At 35.6% G+C, this 22581-nt stretch overlaps 1 protein-coding gene across 6 annotated transcripts; it reads right to left on the reverse strand.

Annotated features, from left to right (window-relative positions):
• Positions 1–233: 233 nt before the first annotated feature.
• Positions 234–22256, reverse strand: TIAL1 (TIA1 cytotoxic granule associated RNA binding protein like 1). 6 transcript variants are annotated; one of them, XM_004374895.2, is made up of 12 exons: positions 22183–22256; positions 15307–15403; positions 9969–10067; positions 9672–9726; positions 9428–9515; positions 7472–7547; positions 5937–6045; positions 5257–5352; positions 5066–5150; positions 4697–4820; positions 4212–4351; positions 234–3443 (listed from the first exon to the last, which is right to left on the reverse strand). In XM_004374895.2, the coding sequence occupies exons 1-12, from the start codon at positions 22212–22214 to the stop codon at positions 3317–3319; spliced, it is 1128 nt and encodes a 375-aa protein (XP_004374952.1). In that variant the 5' UTR covers positions 22215–22256; the 3' UTR covers positions 234–3316. The 6 variants fall into 6 exon arrangements, with proteins under 6 accessions (XP_004374952.1, XP_004374951.1, XP_004374950.1 ...); XM_004374894.2 differs by having other exon boundaries at positions 4667–4820; XM_004374893.2 differs by having other exon boundaries at positions 9969–10118.
• Positions 22257–22581: the final 325 nt, after the last annotated feature.

Consider the following 22581-nt stretch of genomic DNA (forward strand, 5'->3'; position numbering starts at 1 on the left):
GGACAGAGTAGAACTAACTGCCCCATAGGATTTGCTAGGCTATAATCTTTATGGCAGCAGATCACCAGGACTTTCTCCCTTGGAGTAGCTGGGTGGGTTCGAACAGCCAACCTTTTGGTTAGCAGCTGAGTGCTTAACCATTGCACCACCAGGGCTCCTCACACACACACACACACACAAAAATCTTGTCCTCGAGTCAATTCCGACACGTAGTGACCCTACTGAACACAGTAGAACTGCCCCACAGTTTCCAAGGAGTGGCTGATGATTCGAACTGCCGACCTTTTGGTTAGTAGCTGAGCTCTTAACCACTGCGCCACCATGGCTCCTAGGCAGAGTAAAATGATAGTTCTCATATTTGTGGACTCCAAATTAATAAGGTTTTACTATATTAATATTCAAGAACAAAGCACACATTTTTGGAAGGATATGAATGTCTACTCCTTATATCCAGAGATTAAAATTTTAATTTAACAAAGCTAATGAACTTTTACCTTACACAGAACCTAAGAAAGTAAGTCATGAATATACTCCACATACCAAATTGTTTCATGGCCGCCTAAGAGGAATAATTATGCAATAAACGACAATAAGAAAAAGCCACTTATCATATAATCTAGTCTTTATTGAAAGACTTACTTCAACTGTGGTTTACAGCTTTGGCTTAAGTTGGCCAGTCACTTTAGCCTCACTGCCAGCAGGCATAAAAATCAAGTGGGAATGGCATGGGGGAAATACTAGTAAAGAGATTATTAGAGCAAAGAAGATGGTAGTCAGAAACACATCACCAAAATAAATCTCAAAATAATTATGAAACGAAAAACCTTTTCTTGCATGCCAAAGAATCTCTGCTGCTGTTTTTAATAAACACAGAAAAGGCAATGATTCTTAGGCTTAAATTGGATCAAGATGGCACTGACTTTGCTTTGGGTTAAAAAATAGTCTGAGTCTGTGTTATCTTGGCAGTTGTATTTTGAAATAGTGTATTTAATTTGGATAAGTAGATCTATATTTTAAAAATCATTTAATATGAAATAACTTCCACTAACTGAACTGATCATGAAATCCTGTTCTCTCTCAGATTAGACCAAGGGGAACTTCAGTCATATGCTTACTATGGCAATACACCTAGAGACTGAATAAATCACAGAATATGAAACCGGGAAATACTGCAGCTATATTTAGCCGTCAGTTATCTCAAGAAGCTACTTAATTTACTGGCAGACTGAAAACAACAAACTGAGAATTTAATACGCTTTATCAATATAAGAAAAAAAGTCTTTAGTTATTCAAGTTTCATCCATCTTCATGGAATTTTTAACTAGGAGGCATAATTGCTATAATTTCTTGAATGCTCTCCTTATAAAATATAAAGTTAACTTCTTCAAAGACATCCTCCAAAGACATTAACCAGAAACAAAAGATACCAGGATAAATTTTATGAGGGTAATAGATGACTAACATAGTTAAAACTAAAAAAAGTGCCATAAAAATGTAGCCCAAAGATGAAGAACTTCAGACCCTGTAAATTTTTACGATGAATACATGTGGCTATATTTGTAAGAGGAAGACGAAGTAAAGTAATACCAAAATTACTGTGGTCACCAATTTACAAAACCATCATTATTTTAAAGCTAACTGTCTGCAAGACTTCAAACGTTTAAAAAATAGTAATTTGTAGGTGCAAGTTGCATCTTACTACTGAACCATAAAGGGTTATTTTCTTATTTTGGTGCTCAGGCCTCAAACATTTCAAAAACGCTGCTGAAGCATTTGCACCCCCTAGCTGTCACAGTTCATATACATGAGGCTTTATCTATTTTACATTCCTGTTCTGATAGAAATTTGAGGCAGTTTTTATCCACATGGCCTGAAAATTACCTCAGAAGTAACCCTCTATCTTATACATGTTCCTGATCAATTCATTTACAAACTCTGCATACAAACTGCTCAGCCTCTGCTCAGGCTTGTCATTTCATTTACACTACCCATTTAGAGAAAAGAATTAAAAAGTCACAGCTCTGTGTCCTATTTAAACTGAATATCCAATTATAAATTTGTACAATGAACTGTCTAAATAAGATGTTTTAGCAATTTGTTAAAAAAATTATTGGGCAAAATATATCTAATTTTAAAAAACACCCCAAGATTTTTAAAAAACACTTATACTATACAACTTATAGGAACCTTGAAATAGGTTTACAAGGTTTTGAATCAAGGTATTTACATACCAAATAATGTAAAGCAAAAAAAGAAAAAGAAAAAAAAATCTAATTTCCAATGACTTTTTAAAATATACTAATGCATTAAAGATTTGTATGAAATTAAAGTTAAGGCTTTTTCTGTATAATAATTTGTGTAATTTTAATTGTACATAGTAGCCAACCTTGGAAATGTCAGTCTTGAACATTCTTACCAATCCACTGCCTTCAAAGCAGTGGAGTATGTTAAGTGTTACTTCCGATAATTACATCGTTGCTACTTCTATGTTGAAGCATGCTTTTTAAACACTGTAGATATTCAATATTTACAATGTATACCATTCAAACTTCATGTAAAAGCACAAGTATGACTGTCTGACTTTAATACAAACACCATACTTGGAATTCCCTCCCCCTCCCAAAATGAAATGTAATTTACTATAGTTTTAATAATCAACACTTTTTGACATTTTAAAAATACGTCTGGATGCAGACCACCAACATTCGCCCAAGTAACTCAGAAAATGCTGTTCCTTATTTAGGTTGCAAATTTTCTTTATCAGTCTGGCTTCAGTTTCTTTAGGCATAGAGAAAGTAAATATTTCCTCCAAAGGGACTCCAAAATCATGAATTTCTTCTGAATGTCACACTTTTTTCTGCTGACTTCGAATGTGGTCCACCTTGGGGCGAGGGGAGGGAGTATCAGGATGAACTTATATGTGCTTCCCAGTTTTTCACAATCCTCCCTTTTTGCTCTTTTAAAAACACAGTGAGTTAAAATACTGAACAGCAAGATAAAAATGGAATCGTGTCTAAGATTCAAAAGGTATCACCCACTTCTATTATATCAAAATTTGCAGTCAGAGTTCTTTATTGACTTTATTTTAGTTTTTGTACACAAAGAAAAATCATGTTCATATCCATCATGAACAAAAACTTAAAAAGGCAGAACTAGAAGACATGTGTCCTTCACCAAAGCAAAGCTGTGCTAAAGGTTCCAAACATTTCAATTTTAAAATAAATATTTTCATTTTCCGATGTCTACTTTCATGTCTTCAGAGTGTCATAGGAAACTGAAGCCTATCATGAATTACAATTTTGCTTAGAGTCCCAGCTCACTGTGTTTGGTAACTTGCCATACCATATCCAGCTTGGTTAGGAGGAGGTATTACGGGGGGAGGAGCTTGTCCCTGGGGAGGCTGAGCACCAAATCCACCCATCCAAGCAGCAGAAGGTGATTGACTTGGGAGGAAAAAAAAAAATCTTCAGCAAACAAAAAAGAAAAAAAATCACCTATATACATTTATACCAAAATCTAGACAAGTCTAATCAGACAACTAGAAATCAACAAATCTACACCAAACAGAACAAAGAAAAAAACAGACGTGTAGAATACAAATCGCTATTACTATTAGTCTTAAATTTCTATTACAATAACCACTTTAACTCTTCTCTTCAGAGTGTATGAAAAGTGACTTTAAAAGGGACAAATAATTCAACACATAATCTACCCATAATATACTACATACATAATATATCAACTTATAAGAAATTCTAAAACACAAATTCATGTTGAAGAGTCTCAAAAGGAGGAACTAGTGAAAATAAAGGTCTGGGCTGGCCTGGAAGAAAAAAAGAGTACAAAGGAGCAACCCAATCTGTTAACAAAGGGGGAAAAATAGGCTACTTTATATCAGATAAATTTCTAGACAATAACTTTTACATGAAAAATAAATAATAAGCTAATATATTAGAAATGTAAATTGAATTCTACCAACTGCTTACAGGGACAGGAGAACACACCAAATATTACCTCAACCTCCATTTTCACCTAGGTAACAAAAAGTAATTTTTCAGCTTCATGAATCACATTTCATAAGATTTTCTTCTATAATGCTTATAATGCCAAATAGCTCGATGTATTTAAATAGATTCTCCTTAGGAAAACTCACTTTTTATGTCTTTTGTCAGAACATTATTTTGTTTCTGTTCTGGAAAAACACAACTTACTCTACTCCGAATCCTTGCTGATTCCATGGTTGTCCGTATACTCCATAAGGCGGTACTTGCCACCCGTTTGCCATATACTGTCCATACTGTTGTGGGTTTCCATAAACTTGGTTCCACTGGCCCCACTGGCTATAGTCAACCTAGGAAAAAACAAATTACTCTTTCAGGGAACAAGTAAGAAACACCGTATTTGAAGAAAGAGTGGGAGACAAGGAAGAGAAAAACTAAGTAAGCACCCTTATGTGAATAGGACTCTGTTATTTATCATTGTCTAAGTTTATTGGGGTGGTGACACCTGTGAAAAGAAAGTATTAAGATTCAGTTAATAGCGTAAAAATAATCACTTTTGAAACAGCATTAATAAAATCAACTGAAAGCAGCTATATGCTTTATTTTTTTGTTGGTTTATTTTACAGAGTTTCCAAAGGTTTTATGTAGATATGTAAGATGGAAACTTTAAAATGTTCTATGAAAAATTGAATTACCTGTTGGAAATTTTTAGTCATATCAGGAGATTCTTTACCCCAATAGCATTTAACAACATGTCCTTCAATCGTAGTACCATTCACTGAAACTATGGCATGGGCTGCACTTTCGTGGGTGGAAAATCTGAGAGAGGAAGATAATAAGGTTTTGTCTTTTATTTTTTAAGAACTTAAGTAAATAATATAAAAATTCATTAGCTTATACTTCCAATTTGATATTTTTCCTAAAGTATATTATATAAGTAGTTGAAAGTTCTACATTACAGAGAAGTACTAAATTAACAAACTGATAACTTTGGGCCAAATAATATAACTGAAAGGAGTGGATCAAATAGAAGAAGAATAATGATATTACAGGTAGGGTTTTACCTGACAAATGAATAGCCCTTCTCTGGAAAAACTCTTATTTCCATAATTTGTCCAAATGGTGAGAATGTCTGTCTCATAAGTTGATCTGAGAAACAAAAACATAAAATATTTAAGACTCAAACATATGCTGAAATAGCATTGATAGTGATGATGCTCCACAGAGAAGGCGATCAGAAAACAAAACACTGTACCTGTTAACCCAGAAGCAATTCCTCCACAGTAGACAGTACAATTTTTTGGACTTGACTGGTTTACTACATCTTCAAATCTCAACTGTTTAGTGTTGTCTATATGCAGAAAGAAAATGAAAATGCTGACTGTTGTACAATATTGCAAAGCTATCTTTTGTTAATTACCATGTACTTTTAAAAACATATATTTTATTGTGCTTTTGGTGATAGTTTACACAGTTAAGTTAGGTTCCTGTATACCATAAACTTTTAAGTAGATAGTTACGTGGACAAATTCCTCAACAGGAAGAAAAAATGTAACTTTTTTTCCTTTTACCTTTCCACCAATTAAAAACATTTTTTTAAATTTTATTGTGCTTTAGGTGAAAGTTTAGAGTGCAAATTAGTTTCTTATTCAAAAATTTACACACAAATTGTTTCATAACACTGGTTGCATAACTTTTTCTCTTGATGCTATAATTTCTAAAAGCAGGTGGTTCACAGCTCCCAAAATACTTATACTGGAGCCCATTTCTTTTTCAATCAAATTCCAGATGAAATGAGTCTTGCAATGTTAATAAAATGTAAATATTAAGAAATTAAGACTATAGTAATACATGATTTTGTGAAGAATTTACTACTACAAATTCTACGATACATGTAGACATAGCAGACGTATGTATACAGTAGACATATCTTACTTTCTTGTGTACTTTTTGGTGCAGGTGGTTTACGTGTGGCCCAATTGGTTCTGATTTGACGACCACCCAACCACTGACCTCCCATATGCACAATTGCGTTTTCTGCATCCTACAGACAAAAAAAGGGAAAGAGAGAAAAAGCAATCACAAACAAAGAAAATGCTGGTATATAACTCCCAGTAAGATGAAATTAAATGTTGTCATTGCTGGATTCAATAGATCTCATCAGTAAACTCACTAAGCATCCTAAACAAACAAAACTGAATACCACGAGAAAATAATTTCAACTTGAGTGACTCATAAAAGCTATTTTTATTCATAAGTTTCAAAATACTAGGACAGCATTTAAGCATCCAGGGACATTTATCACAATTAAAATATGCAAGGAAAAATAGTAATCCCACTGATTATCATAAAAAAATTTTTTAGTTTCTCAAATATGAACTTTTGAATAAAAAGGGAAGCAAAAATCCCACAAGACAAAGTTGTTTTTAAATATCTTAATTTTACAATTTGTAACGCAACTTTTTGTAACATATAAAAACTATTAAATTACCTCCCCTCCCAAAAATCTACATTCTAATAGCAACGAATTATGACTCTGATACAAAATTTAAAACTCATTTAAAGACAGAAGACTTTTGCATTATTATTTAAAATGTTGTACCAAAACCAATCCCATTGGCGTCAAGTCAATTCAGATTCACAGTGACCCTATAGGACAGGGTAGAACTGCCCCATAGGGTTTCCAAGGCTGTAATCTTTACGGAAGCAAACTGCCACATCTTTCTCCCGTGGAGCAGCCGGTGGGTTTGAACCACCAACCTTTCAGTTAGCAGCTGAATGCTTAACCACTGCATCACCAGGGCTCCAGCTGTACAATGGCATAAAATAAAAGTTTAGATTATCAGAATCAATGCAAATCTGCAAAGAATCTAAGCATAGATGGGATCCGATCCCTGGCCTTTATTTTACTGCTTCAATAAAATGCAGTTTAAGGTGTTGAAACTGTTCTAAGATTCCAATCTCAAAGCCCACTTTATTATTTAATGTTACAGTTAATTCAAATGCTTAGATATTTTGGTACCCTTTTCCTAAAGAATACATACAAAAATCAAGATGAAATGTTTAAATTTTCATTTAATAATTTGCAGTAGTCATTAACATCCCAGATATAAAAGTATGGATAATAACTAAAAGAGTTAAAACTGAGATTTTCATGATTAAGAATGAATTTACCACCCCCTCCAAATTATCAGATTAGATCACTTATCCCAGTTTTGGGATTTACTTCTAACGTATCCTACCTTCGCCGATGCACAAATGCAATTTTAATAATTTCCTCACAGTGTTATTAGCCTATCCTTTTCCAGCTATTTCCAAGCTTATGAAAAAAGAATATGCTCTATCATTAACATACACAAAATTACACGTAAGTTGTGTTTTGTGGTTCACTTCCCATGTTACTCAAGTTTCAGATATATTAATGATTAAATTTAGTATTATAAAAATTAAATTGAATTGAAAGAACATACCAGTTTGTTATAAAAAGATACAAAACCATAGCCTTTGGATTTTCCAGTTGCCATGTCTTTAACTACCCGGGCATCCCTGTGGAAAGAAGCACAGCTAAATGAGGGAAGTAAGAGTCACCCTCAAAATAAAAACTAAAAGGAACCACACACACTGTATTGTGAGCATTTTTTTTAAATAAAATTCCAGTTAGCCCTAATTAACTACAGCCATTCCTGAACTCTCCCTAATGTTTCTTTACCTGTTAGAAAAAAGCAGTAGGACAAAAACATGTAATAAACATGCAACCTAATCAAATAGCCTGTGCTTTCTAAACTAAATGCTCAAATTTGAAGATTAAGAGGAACAAGTTTCCTTTTCTAATATTCTATTGACTAGTGTCCTCTAAGGTTTACTGAGTCTATAAGTTACTGTAACAATGCTAACTACTTTACCATGCAATCTCTAAATAGTTAAATGTCTTCTGCCTAGTGATACAAAATATATGAAATATTAAAAAATTGAAAAAGAGGAAAAAATAGGAATTAAAAAGGCATACATGGCCTGTTAACAGATTTCTTTATTTTTCTTGGTCAATTCTCTACCATCATTTTGGAGTTTGGGCAGCTGTAAATTTTGAAAAATTGACATTTTCAGAAATTTAAGAAAGGAGAATAAAAACTAACAACAATGCTAAGCACACCAGTACGAAAACAACAAATTTACACAGAAATTTTAGTGAGTAAGTTAAAATGATTGGAAATATAGAACTCCACTGAATATAGAATGTTAAAATGTAAATACTAAAATATGTATATATAAATAATGTATAATAAGAATAAATAGAAATGAGAAAAAAATCTACAACTGAGTTCCAGTGTGCACAGTTCCTTGCAGTTAGCCTTCAAGATCCTGTCCATTCTTATGAGCAATTCTGCAAAATAACCAGAATGCTATTACTTTTAATTGTGACTTGGACTTTAAAAAAAACTGCAGGTCTCAGGTATAAATAAAGATTGAAAAACAGCAACCTGTATTATTTTTATACTGATTTTTAAAACAGTACTACTTACCACATTTAGAGATTAAAAAGCAAAGCAAACATTAAAATAGAAAATTATTAAATCTTTCTTTCAATTAAATATATAGAACAACAAACTGTATAGAGAAAGAAATTGTTGTTCTTAGTTGAAACATATTCCTGTAAATTAGTACTAAAACATTTAATTTAGATTCACAGGAAGTAAACATATAAACTGGTTTTATTCAGAAAGATAAATTGTGATAAACATTTTATAGAACTTTTAATTTTCTAATATATTTGAGCAAGTAACATACAGTGAAATTTGAGCATAAAATTTGTTAAAAATCAAACCACATTTGCCCCCTAACTAGCAAAATCAAAAGCCACTAACAAAATTACCTACTAATTAATCCCACACTTATGACTCAGACACTGAAACATTTTAATACAGTAAGATTACTACTTTCCACTTGCAGCTAAAATATCAAAAACACAATTATCATTATAATTAAACATGAGCATTTCCAGTTTATTCACAATACACTCAAGGATTTACCTACTTTTCCCCATTTATAAACCCCTCTTATAAAAGTTTAATATACAGTATAAATCATATTTTTTATTACTCCATTATCCTTAACCACCAAAATTTGAAAATATTGACAAAAAGTTGGACTTTGATAGGTTTTACTACCCAAACATCTGCTTCAAAGATAACAAACATAATCACTTAAATTTTTAAAACACGTTACATACAGGATTAGATGAAAACAAGACCCCAAAACACTGAAATGACATTAACATTTTCAACAACATCTATTACTCCAAACAAACAAACAAACAAACAAACAAACCCCACACTAACTAAGGAAAGAAAAATCTGGATTCCAGTACAAGTTCATCAGATACAATTCTGCCTATCACTATTCAGTATAGTATTGATTATGATACTTACGATATTTTACCAAAGGGGGCAAATGCTGATTTGATATCTTCTGTAGTAATTTCTGGACTCAAATCCCCAACAAATACATGGAAGTGATCTGAAATCAAAGCATTTGGTAATCAAATACTTAAGAAGTCAGCTACTAAATGTTTTTTAGGCAACACTAAAGGGGGGGAAAACCCTGCTTGGGCTGGTAATGCTGCCAGGATAATTTCAGAACTCTTCCACAGTAAAATGCAGCAGGAGTACTTACTGGAAGTATCTTTTTTCTGGCTACTTGGTGTTGTTGCCCAGTTTACTTTGACCTCCTAAAAATAAAGATTATATTTAATACAATTATTAGGCATGTCATTATGAATCATAACACCACTTATTAAATCATTTACCAAGCAGAAGGATTTATTTTTGTAAAAGCACTAGACTGAATAAAGCAAAACTGTCACTCAGCAGCTAAATATTTGTTAAAAAACTTACTAAGGAAGAATTAAAACTAATTTGACATGCAAATATATATACTCATTTTTATAGGGCCATCATTCTATTATCTTACCTTTCCCAAAATTTTTCTCCCATTCATAGCAGCTAATGCAGCAGCTGCATCCCTGTGTTCATAAAATTCCACAAAGCAATATGGGTCATTGCTTGTATGCTGCAAAACAGAAAATCCAACAGAAGAGTTGACCCTTCTGCTATCGGGTTGCTGAGAAGAAAATCCAGGAAAAAACATTACTGATAGCTAGGAATGTACACAGTGAGATTGCATAAGCTTATGAAAGCCTAACACTTTAAAAAATAAGATTTACAGCTAAACCAGATTTTTAAACCTCAGATTACTGCTGTACTCACCAGAACCATAAAAGCAGTATAGAATCATGACTATCAGTATTAAATAAAAAATCTTACTGTTATGACACTTCAGATAGATAAAAGTAGACCAGATCACCAATGATTAAAGATAGAGCAATGAAAAAAATTATCTGCTATTCTATAATGCCTTTAGATTATTTCTTAACTACTTATGTAGGTACTTCAGTAGCTTACTGATAAAGATCAAAATACAGAATTCAGGTGAAGTATGCTAAATACAGAATAGAAGTTTACATTGGACCAAACAAAACCTCAAGCTCAGATTTTTGAGAGGACCACTCCTTATCACTGCTCTTCTCTCCAAACATTATTTTAAAAAAGGATGAATTCTACTTATCATAATCCTTCATAAATTGTATCCCATGACTATTAAAAGTACAGAAATGAACCAACTTTACAAACTTTACTCCTGATCGAAACTAGGATTAGTACTACAATATGACGATATTGCTACAAAGACTGGATGGATTATGCATATTTTCTTTTCTGGATAAGTAGAGAATAGAATAGAAACAAAAAAGCTAAGATTTATAACCAGCTACTGAAATCAACTTCCTGATCTTCCAAAATACTCTAAAGTACTGGAGAGTCTATACACTTTGAATCTGATCTTCCAAAGAACACAGAAATAGATGAGAGATTAAGAAAAAAATTTCTGAAAATGTGTCTAAGTAAAATATTCCAAAACATAGGCTACATTTCTATACCACAAAAATACCAATGTAAGAAATCTGTATTCCTATATTCTACAATGGTCTGCTTGCCAGTAGTTGGTGAACAGGCATTTATAAAGACGATGAAAAGCAGCTAGTGCTACTAGGTGATAGCAAGGTTATCACTTAAAATGGAAATGAATTTTTATATAACTACAACCTATATTGAATAGCTATACAACAGTACGGATGTATTTTTTAGGTAAGGTTAAAAACGTTCATCACTGTTCAATGTAAAATGCCCTACAAGAGTAATATTTAAAATGTGGAATTCTAGTTGGACTTATAAGGGATAAAAATACCAGATAAAATAAAGATCTTTTCAACAGTCACTGTTTTTCATTCCAGGAAAATTGTAGAAGAAAAATTCAAAACAGGACGTCTAAAACAATAGTGGTGAAGCAACCAGAGGCATTCCTTGAGGGGAAAGAAGTGTGATCATTAACACTGACAACAGACTATGGGCTCTCATATAAAATCCTAGTGTCGTAGTGATGTGAATGCAGTCTTAAAGGTAGAGGAAGAAAATGGGGGAAAAGTGTCCAAGTAAAAATACGCACTTAAATTTCTCCTGTGAAAGAGTTAATGTTTACCAATAACATTCATTGAAGAAAAGATTTAAGAGCAAATAAAAAGCTAAAACTGTGCTAGTTGATTTTCCCCTTTGCTCCTACCTCTTATGCCCTGAAGTCTCCAAGAGAAACACTGATAATTGTAGCAAAACACACAGGGGTCCAACGGTTCATCTACGATAACCAGTTGCCGTTGAGTCGACTCCGACTCATGGCAACCCGATGTGCGTCAGAGTAGAGCTGTGCTGTGCTCCATAGGGTTTTCAATGGCTGAATTTTTAGAAGTAGATCACCAAGCCTTTCTTCCAAGGCCTTTCTGTTAGCAGCCAGGCGCGTTAACCACTTGCACCACTCTAGGGACTCCACGATAGTAAGAGGCTCTACAATACAAGCCTACTCATGCACACTGACTGACTTCAAATTTATCTAACTAGTAGTAGGCGAGATCCCACTCGACGTATCCTTCTAGAAAAGTGACATTAAAGCAATATATATTCACACACATTGTAGTTCAGTGAATTTAAGACTCCATTGATTTTTAAGTCACATTCAACTGTCAAAGATGCTAAAATTTTTTTTAACATTTATTTTAGAATCAATAATATATATTTATTATAGTAGATGGGGAAAGCTCAAATCTAAGATAAAGAATATCTAAAGTAAAAACCACAAAACTAAGAGGAAGAAAGGACTTTCCATATATTGAAATAAAATTTACAAAAGGAAAATAAATGCCCAGATATTCTGTACTAGAGCTCACGGCCCTTGGAAGCTTTCCATTTTACACCATCACCAAGCGTGCTTACCTTAATTAGTGCTGTCACCAATTTTTGTTGAATGACATAAATGTCAAGACAGAGAAATATGAGAGTTCACAACTATTTAAAAGTCCATATCTAGGTAGTTCTAGAATATGGACACATTACAAAAATTCATTTCAAGTCCCTCCATCCCCTAAATGGCGGGATAAATCCATACGTTTTAAAAAAAAAAAAAAAAACCTGTTAAAACAAATCTTTATCAAATGTTTCTCAACAATTTTTGAGTGACTCTTTCCACTCTCTCTCATTCCATTCTCTCCTAAATCTACTCTGGTCAGCTTCCAACCTGACCGTGCCACTGAAACTGCCTGTCGAGTTCACCGCGACCACTCTGCCATCCCCTGGGTCCCTTCTGTCCTCGTCTTGACTTCCAAGCAGCATTCAAAACAAGGGACGGCTATCCTCTGCCTTTAAACATTTTCTTCTCTTGGCTCCCCCATGCTCCTCTTGGTTTTCCTGTTACCTCACTGGAGGACTCTTCAGATGGTTCTTCCTCCTTCCCTCAGCCTCCTAAAGTTGAGGGTGCTCCAGGGCTCTGGCCTATGCCCCTCTAGTCCCATCAACACTCTCCGTAGGCGATCTCATCTAACCCCATGGCATCAGCTACCATAGATCTACAGCAGTGGTATCTCCAGAGCTCCAAACTAGTTTATCCAACTGCCTACATAAATGTCCATTTAGGTGTCTACCGCTGGTCTTAAATTTAACAATGCCCAATTTTCACCACTCCCCCCACCCACCCTGTGCCCCCCTCAGCCACCCCTATTTTATTAAATAGCATTACCAGCCACACGGTTGTACAAACAAAAATCTTAGAGTTTTCTTGTTTGCTTTTTTCTTTGCCTTACTTCTCTCAGCCAATCCATTCCTAAAGTTTACCCCAAAGTATATCCCAAATTTATCTACCTCTGTTTCTACAGCTACCACTCTAGAGAATAAGCCTCATCATTTCTTACCTAGACAGTGAAATACACCCAACTGGTTCCTCTCCTTCCATTCTTGCCCTCTACAATCCATTCTCCACACAGTAATCTTAAAATGCAAATCATTCCCTTGCTTAAAACCCTCCAGTGGCCTGCTACTGCAACCAGAATAAAATCCAAACCTCTGATATGGCCCATAGTGCCCTGTGTGAGTTTGCACCCTGCCTACCTCTATGGACTCATTTCCCACCACTCCCATCCATCACTCACCAGCTTCCAGCCATCCTGGTCTTTGGTTCCAGGAACATGCCAAGCTCATTTCCAACTTGAGGCCTTTGTATTTGCTGTTCCCTCTGCCTCCAGCTCTTAGCATAGGTGGCTCCATCTTGTTATTCACATCTCAGCTCAGAGAGGTGACATCTTCCCTTACCATCTACCCTATATTAGTACCATCCCTCCAATCACCATCACAGGGTTGTTTGATTTTCTTCATAGCTCTTATCCCTATCTGGAATTATCTTGTGTACTTGTTTCTCAACAATACTCTTACTAAAATGAGATCTCATGGTGACCTCATTTGTCTGGTACTCCACTATTTCCCCAGTGCCTTGAATAGCACCTAGCACAAAGTAAAATTTTGATTAATGAAAGAATAAATGAATAAATAATCAAAGACAGGAAGGATAGAAGGAAAAATATACACCAGAACAGAATGATGACTGCCATTAGTTAGGAATGATGATCAAAAGCCCAATGTGCTTTACAAGTTTTAACAGTTCCCCACCATCTCAGGATAAAACACCAACTTAGCATGGCTTCTGGCTGCTGCCAAACACTCCTGCCTCCTCTCTGCCACAGCTTATGACTGATTCCATTCTAAACATCAACCATGCTGTACTTTCTATTCTTCCCTCTCTTTCTCTCACAAGCACTTGTGTTATCTCTGACTACTACCTTGGATCAATGCTCTTCTCTCTACCTGGAATCCCTTCTTTCTCAAATTCCTTTCTAGCCTATTTCTACTACTACCCTTTTAGGTTTCAGCCTAGACACTGATTCCTACATGAACCTCCCCCAACCTCCTAAAATTGTACTAGATACCCTCCCTACGTGCTCCCACTGTGCTTTGAGCTATCTCCTTCCATAGCATTTATTAACCTATATCATCAGTTTCTATTAACTCTTCTGACTCCCTGACTACACTCTGAAATTCTACGGTGCTAGGAACTGTCTTATTCACCACTGTACCCTGGTACACAGTAAATACTATTTCTAAAAAGTGTTGATGAAGAAACAAAAACACAAGGAAGAAAACAACTGAAAACATGAGGTGTTGGGCATTGCTGCAGTGTCCTAACCAGGAAGTATAAAAATTGAGTTTTCTTTGAAAAAAAGAAAACAAAATTATTAACCTAAAAATTTAAATGCCTACAACAACAACATCTACATAAGTCTGCTCAGTCATTAGTATTAAAATGTAGAAAGATGCATGATGCTGCATGATGAACATAATAACTTGTTCTTTTTATATACAATTCCTATTTAAACGTATCCTATCTGAATCAGTAACATTCTTCCCAAATTTTAAATGTATCTTATCTGAATCAGTAACATTCTTCCCAAATTTTAAATGTATCCTATCTGAATCAGTAACATTCTTATTGGATTTGTAAGAAATACTGAGTTTTTCACCTCTCTGACATAAGCTCTAATAACTTTTTATAAGCAGAATCATTTGAAGGTAACTGTATCATGAAGAATTGCCATTTGAGACTAACAACACAGAAACTTTGCCTTCTTGAATAGAAGACTATCCTAAACATAGTTTGTCAGCCAAACCAAAGTAATAAGTCAATGCAAAAAACATGCATTTCTCCACTAGAATAACTTTAGGCTTAAAATGATTTTACAAAATGACGACAATCAACTCATGTATCTCAAAATATTAAACATCGTACTAATTGACAGCACATGTAATTGGGAAGATCTTACCTCTGTTATCATTTTACAGCTTTTACAGGGTCCAATCTGACTAAATAACTGAAGTATAAGGACTTCTGTGACATCTCTGGAGAGGTTACCTACATAGCTGCACAAGAAGGGGGAAAAAAAACAATCAGAAATTTTCCTTCAGCTCTGACTCTAAATTGTTATTTAGTTCATCACCTTTTATTTTAACTTCTGACTCCAATAAATTTTTTCCCAATTTAACCTGATCCTATGAAAGATAAGATTAACCCTTATTTAGGAAAACAATTGTTCTTAGGCCACTAAAGTACCACTTCAAAAGATTATAAAGGACAAATCAGTAACCTTGCATAAGCCTAAGAGACACTATCCTGCACCTGATATATAATTTTCTCATCTTATTCCAATCGTTAAAAATTTAAACCATTCTCAATATATGAACTATAGGATATGGATTTGAGACATAATTTATAACACAAACACACCACATAACAACAAATACTGATTCATTAAAACATCTGATCATAAAAGATATTAGACATAAGATGAGTTTATCTTAGACCTCAACCAAAGCAGTAACATGAACAAACAGAATTAGAGTGAAGTTATAGTAAAACACACAGCAACAGGAGGCCTTTTTTTCCCTTTTCCTTTTTGACTAAATAAGACTGTTATCAATGACACATATTCATTGTTTTGTTTTAGGTGAGCAGAGTACAATAATAAAATTCTCTAGTCATTTTAGCATCAGAATCAACATAATACATCTTTAATATAGATAAAACAAATAAAAAATTTTCTATAGAAATTCAAAGAAAAACTAACAAAATCCAGGTATACTTTCAACTATGGGCATTTATAAAGATTCAGGTTTTTTCTAATTACGAATTGAATGTATATATATTTGGTATAAAAATGCTGAAATACAGGTAAGTTTAAAAAAGAAAAAGTACTTATAACTTCACCACCCAGAGATGACCACCTTAGTATATATCTTATACCATGGATTTATCTTAAAAAATTGCCAAACTTTTAAGCCTTTCTGATACTCAGTGTATACAGGTGGGAATCTTTTTAAATCCTCAAACTTACATCTGTTATAAACAATCTCATAAACCAAACAATATTTGTAAAATTTAACATAGCTTCTTCTGGAAAGTAAAAGGACCTAAGCTTTATTTTTCTAATACATAACATCTGGAAACTGAGCGCTTAGATCAAAATAAGCCTTGCATTCATTGGATGCCATATTAAATACATAACTGTTTTAAGATGGAACACTGTCAAAGAGAAAAATAGCAGACCAAGAAAGCCAAGGTTAAGGAAAAAAAATCCAATTAAGTACGAGTAGCAATTTTCCAGTTAAGAATTTCATTGCAATGAAAATGGGTAACACTAGTTTACATGCTCTAAAATTGAAACACAAGCCCAAAGCTACTTAAACGGAAGACTGAACCAGTGATAAACTGGTTTAGGGCCACTATGCCATCTTTTCCTTATAATTAGAGCCGATCATCAGTGGGCTATGCAGTGACAGACTTTTTCCAGCAGCGGTGAAAGGTTATAGGATTATGAGCTGGCCATACATACAACTGCATGTCCCATTTTAATCCATAAGGTTTGTGAGCCTGTATTCATGAAATAATTTTTTACAAAACTAAACCAATCTATAAGGAAAATGAACAAATGACCTTGATCTCCTAAGCATTAAGCTCATCTAACCTAAAGGGCTAGTTAATACATTTCTAATAGAAGAGAAATGAATAAAGCTGATTTTTCACATACTGAAGAAGCAAAACTAAAGTAGAATTACTAAATATAACAAAATTTAAGTAGTTTAAAATTTACATTACTGTTTACACGCAGATTTGTTCAGGAAAAACTTCCATCCCTAACAATCACAATACAAGCTGTTACTGTTTGATAGAATTTTTATTTCATGTCAACCTATTTCCAATCAATAATAGATTTTGAAGAATTTCTAGTGTCACATTTAGCTATATTACCATTAATTTACATTTCTAGCGCTGATGTCCAAGAGAAAAACGTTAATATCTAAGTTTAGAATATTGTGAAACTTAACAGAAAACCGGTTTTAAGGTTTCCTATGTTTCAAATATCTCCAGTAAGTTAGGCGGTAAAGAAGCAAGCTCAATTCTAAAAATCCACATAAAAGGCTTTCCATGCAACATGTTGTTGTTGCTTTGTATGACTGAGTAGATTCCAATTTATGGCGAGCCTGTGTGACAGAGCAGAATGCCCCATAGGGTTTCCTAGGCTGTAATCTTTACGGGAACAGATCGTCACCAGGTCATACATGTAGAACATCTTCACTTACCAGGATAAAACAAACATAATTAACCATTTTATTTTACCCAAATTTCAGATTGTTTTTTCCTTTACTCAGAGTTCTGTAATTCTTGCATCATAATATTTAATAGATACATTTTGTAACTTTAAAAATACTGTACTATACTATCTAATCTGTTCCAAAATAAATACTACCAAAATATTTAAGACAAATGTCCAATACTTGACCTAGTAAGAACATCATTTCTTGGTAATATACTGAAATAACATCTTTTTTCTTCCCAAATTACAGTTTCTACACTTCATTTTCTTTCTATTCTGGTTATATAGAGTTAATATATTCTAAGTTTTTTAATAAATCATTTCCACCTGAATAATACATACAAATAATAGGAAAAGACAAATGGCTTAAATTCTTGTACTGAGAGAACAATTCAAAGAGTAAACATATAGGAAATTTCAAATGATTTTTAACAAGGGAAATAAAAAGGCATACCTCAGAAGTCTATTTTGTCTTCTAAGAACAGGAACTATAGGAACTAAAGCATTTAAAACTAAAAAGTATGCCTTTATCCCTAACATTAGGGTTAAAATCCAATTTGAGACCAGAAACTTGGCAGCTTCCCAGTAGGCAAAAGTTCACATTGCCAAACTACCTCCTATGTCCAACTGCGCAGAACCTTAAGTGAAGAATATCATGCCTTTCTGAAGACTATTCAGTCTTTCAACAGTGATTGTGCTCTCCATCTGAAAAGAGTAGCCCTACGAAGGGTGAAATTACCAACATTTTTACACAAAATACTATGGCTAAACTTAAATAAAAATATTGCTTTTATTCTTGATAAATTCCTGTAAAACAGGAAATTTTACAACAATATCCTTTAATAGACCACTACTGAATTGTTCAATTTGTCAATATTTCATTTTGGGGAGGAGGCAGAGTGGAGGAAAGATGCAGAAGGTACAAGTGAATTGACCGACTATGTAAGAAATAACAACACACATACATTTTAACGAAACAGAATATAATTAAGTTTACAAGGGGCCGAATTATAGTCACAATATAGCCAAATTCATGGTATACCAAAAACCAAACCCATTGCCATTATCAAGTCGGTTCTGATTCATGGCGACCCTACAGGACAGAGTAGAACTTGCCCAAAGGGTTTCCTAAGCCTGTAATCTTTACGGAAGCAGACTGCCACATCTTTCTCCCACAAGCAGCTGGTGGGTTTGAACCGCTGACCAGCGCTTAACCAGTGCATCACCAGGGCTCCTTAAACCCATGGTATAGCTAGTCAATTTTATAATGGATTTTATAGTATTTTCTTGTGCTCTTGCCCTTCGATGCTCAGACTGTGCTCTAATCACTGGTTGGTTATTTCCTCCTTTTGCCTGAGCCTTTATCATGAAGAAAGAAGAGCCTTAAAGAATAGTACTGATAATGAGGTATTATCCCAGATCCACAATTCCTACCAATTTTGGTGCACTGTAGAGATGAAAACAAACTCAAACACAACAGAGCACTATTATAATTTCGTGTTTTATTATGGGTTCACATATACCATGGATTAAATCACTGCACTACAAAGTTACACACAGAAGCCTGAAATATGTCCTGGAGGCAGGCATCTGGCAGTACAGTTCCAACATCAGTATTACACAGCATGATCCCTTTTGTTTTCTTCAAGTTACCCAATACATATCACCCCAAAATTTCAAATGAGAATGAAGAATATCGGAAAACAGAGCTTTAAAGCAACTATATGACAAACGGAGCTTTAGGCTTAACATCAAAGCAATTCTATACCACTTAAATACCATCAAATAAATTAGTAATACTGTAGGTAATGAATATTTAAAGACCTACCTAGGCTATAAACACCATATTGTTTTCTGAAGATAGAACCATATGTCTTAGCTTGTGTGTGTCTGCAGGAAAAAAACCTCACTAGTAACACACAGGCATTTTAAGGAAACAATTTAAGATAAGTTTTGTTAAGAGTACATTTTTTAAAAACATACTAGTCACTTGAAAACCTAATCTATAGATCACAATGCAAAATACAAGAAGGCTCTCCATAACAAAAAAACCCTACTAGACATCAACCTCTAAAATCACACTCAAATTTTCATGTTACTTGTATCTAAGACTCCTTTGAGGACAAATATGTAAAACATACACTTAAAAAACCCACTATGCATTATTTTCATTAAGCTCTGACAAAAATCCTCAATTGTGAAACATTTGTTTATATCTCAAAATTTTACATTTGAGGGTTTAAAAATAAAAATCAACAGATTGCACTATGTGTGATAGTAATGTCTGTCTATAATTTTAAATCAATTAAGACTTAAAAAAAAAAAGGACTTAATATTAACTTAATGAAAGAAATATAATCATTGTAAAAGATTTACTGAGTACCTCTTATGTTCCAGGCAGGGAACTAAGTGCTGCAGGGTTAAGACCTAGGAGGATGTAGCAGTCCTTGTCTACAAATGTCTTACCATGGAGAAGAGTGGGAGAAGGAAAAAGGAAGACAGAAGAATCAACATGTACTGACATACAGGTACAACAAAACTTAAGATGTTTATTTACTCATATGTATACATGTCACATTTTTAGACAACTGTAAACATAGACAATTTAAATGTGTTTCAGAGAAGGGACAGGAGACTATAGAGAAGCTACAGGTGGGAAATTAGTGACAAAGTTAGCTTATTAGTCTGCTGGAGAAGGCCTGAAAGAGATGACAAGGCAGATGCGAAGATAGTTGCTTGAATAAAAGGTGCTAAAATAGCATATTGTTAAGCATGACAATACCAGGGGTTCCTCTTTCTAAGGAAAAGATACATAGTTGAAGCTAATGAGAAAAACGCCAAGAGAATTTACCAATTATTCAGTAGCTATTATAATGCAATGACATTTCAGATTTTTTGATACAATGTAACTTTCAGCTGTTAAATACATGCCAGTTAGGCTCTACATTGTTTTCCCAGATGTTACTATCAAAGTACACATCGCTAACTAAATACTAAGACTTGGCTTCAAAAGATAGATGTTAATGGACAAATTTCTGGTTTGTCCCAGTTCTCTCCTTTTTGGGTGGAGAAGATAGTAATGGAAGACAGCACAAAACATAAACATAAAAGTTCTCCTAAGCAGGCTTTTCATTCAAGCACTCGATGTGCTTAAATTGGCGTCAAATTTTCAAAACAGAATGACAGATACTTTAGTGAGATGTTAGAAAAATAGAAAAGAATAAGTACATGGCTACAAAAAAACCCCCAACATCAATATTCAACATAGATTTATCTTCTTCACTGAGCTTACTTTCTTTGGTAGAACTGAAGAAATGGAAACTAATCAAACTTCCTGAGTATTCATCTTCATCTATTCTCCACAAAATAACTTCCCCACCAGACAGCAGAGCCAAGTGAACTATGATCATATCAATAGCAGGGAGAGGCAAGAGAAACAAAGCAGCGATCTAACTCCTACTTAAGGTAGGAGTGCTGAGCCTCGAAAGGCTGGGAAAACGGAAGGTGTCCAAATTAAACATTTAATTAGAAATTACTCAGAATTAAAAAAAAAAAAAGGATGCGGGAGGAAGAAAGGAGTGCCACACTATCCAGAAAGGAACACAAACGCTGAGTCATCACCTTCATTAGGAAAGGAAACTTGAATTAAGAGGTTGGAAGATGAAATTCATTCATTAGATTGGGCTTACAGATAAAAAGTAACAGCAAGACAGACAACAAGCGCCCCAAAGGTACACATCGAAGAGCGGATGAGGACATCATTTTATCCAACTCTGAAGGTCTCGACGCACAAACAGATTAGAAAGAGGCAACACCAAAAGAGCAAGGGGAGTTTAACAACTGGTTGTCAGTTTAGCGCGGGCAGCGCTCAAAGTAAACTTCGTTATCCAAGAAAGGAAAGATGCTCGGGCCGCAAGAGACGTCCTTTTTGCACTTCAAAAGTAGCGGGCGCTTGGCGGGTGTTTCTGACAGCGTGGGCGGGGGCACATGGGACAGAAAGAGAGAAGGGGCTTCAGTGGCGGAAGAGTGTCCGGCTTCCTCGGAGAGCTAAGCTTGGGAGAGGAGCCGGGAACGACTCTAGCCGCTCTGGGGACGTGGAGGGCGTGAGTGCTAATTCCTCCCGGCCTGCAGGGGATGCAGCCGCGGTCCCACCTCCAGTCCCACCCCCACCAGGCCCTGCCCCTGTGGGGACCAGCAGCTCCCGGCCAGCTCCGGGCCCCCAAAGCAGAGGGGGAGCAGGCGCTTTCCCGGGCCTGACAGCCTCCGCCGTGCAGAAACCGGGCCTACGAAGTGTGTGCAAAGAAGGGCGAGAGAAAAAGCTCGAGACCAGCCCCAGACCCCAGGAAGTGACTGTGTTTGGGGGAAGGGAGGGTTTCCCTTCCAAGGAAAAGGGGACAGAATGAGGAATGCACTTTGTGTCCGCGCCACCTGGGCTGGGAAGCCGCCGCGCGTCCCAGCTTCGGTCCCCGCTCTCCTGCTCCCTCCCTTTTAGCGTCCCGCGGTGCCCGGGCCTCTCGGCGCCTGGCACGCCCGGTCTCGGGTACTCACAGAGTCCGGGGCTGCCCGTCGTCTTCCATCATGGTGGGTGCGACGGAGAGATCCCGGGACAAGGGGGAGGGCAGGGCTGGGGAGAGGAGGGGGTGGGGAGGAAGGGGAGAGGCAGAGGAAGGGTGGGGAGGAAGGGGAGGGGGGCTCCGGACGCCGGCTGGGGACAGAGGAAAAGGCACCGAATCCTGCTCTCGGGTTCTCTTCCCCCAGCCTGCTCCGGACACTGCGCTCCTACCAGGAGGAGCAGGAGGAGGAGGAGGATGGACAAAATGGCCGCCGCCACCAGCCAGGCAGGAAACGGGGCAGAGCGCAGGCGCAGCCCGCCAGGTCACCGCTCAGGCCGGCCGCGACGGCCTGCAACAGGGACAACTAAGGGGCGAGAGAAAGGAGCCGCTGAGG

This window comes from Trichechus manatus, unplaced genomic scaffold, assembly GCF_000243295.1.
Source record: "Trichechus manatus latirostris isolate Lorelei unplaced genomic scaffold, TriManLat1.0 scaffold00031, whole genome shotgun sequence".
Lineage (NCBI taxonomy): Eukaryota > Metazoa > Chordata > Mammalia > Sirenia > Trichechidae > Trichechus > Trichechus manatus.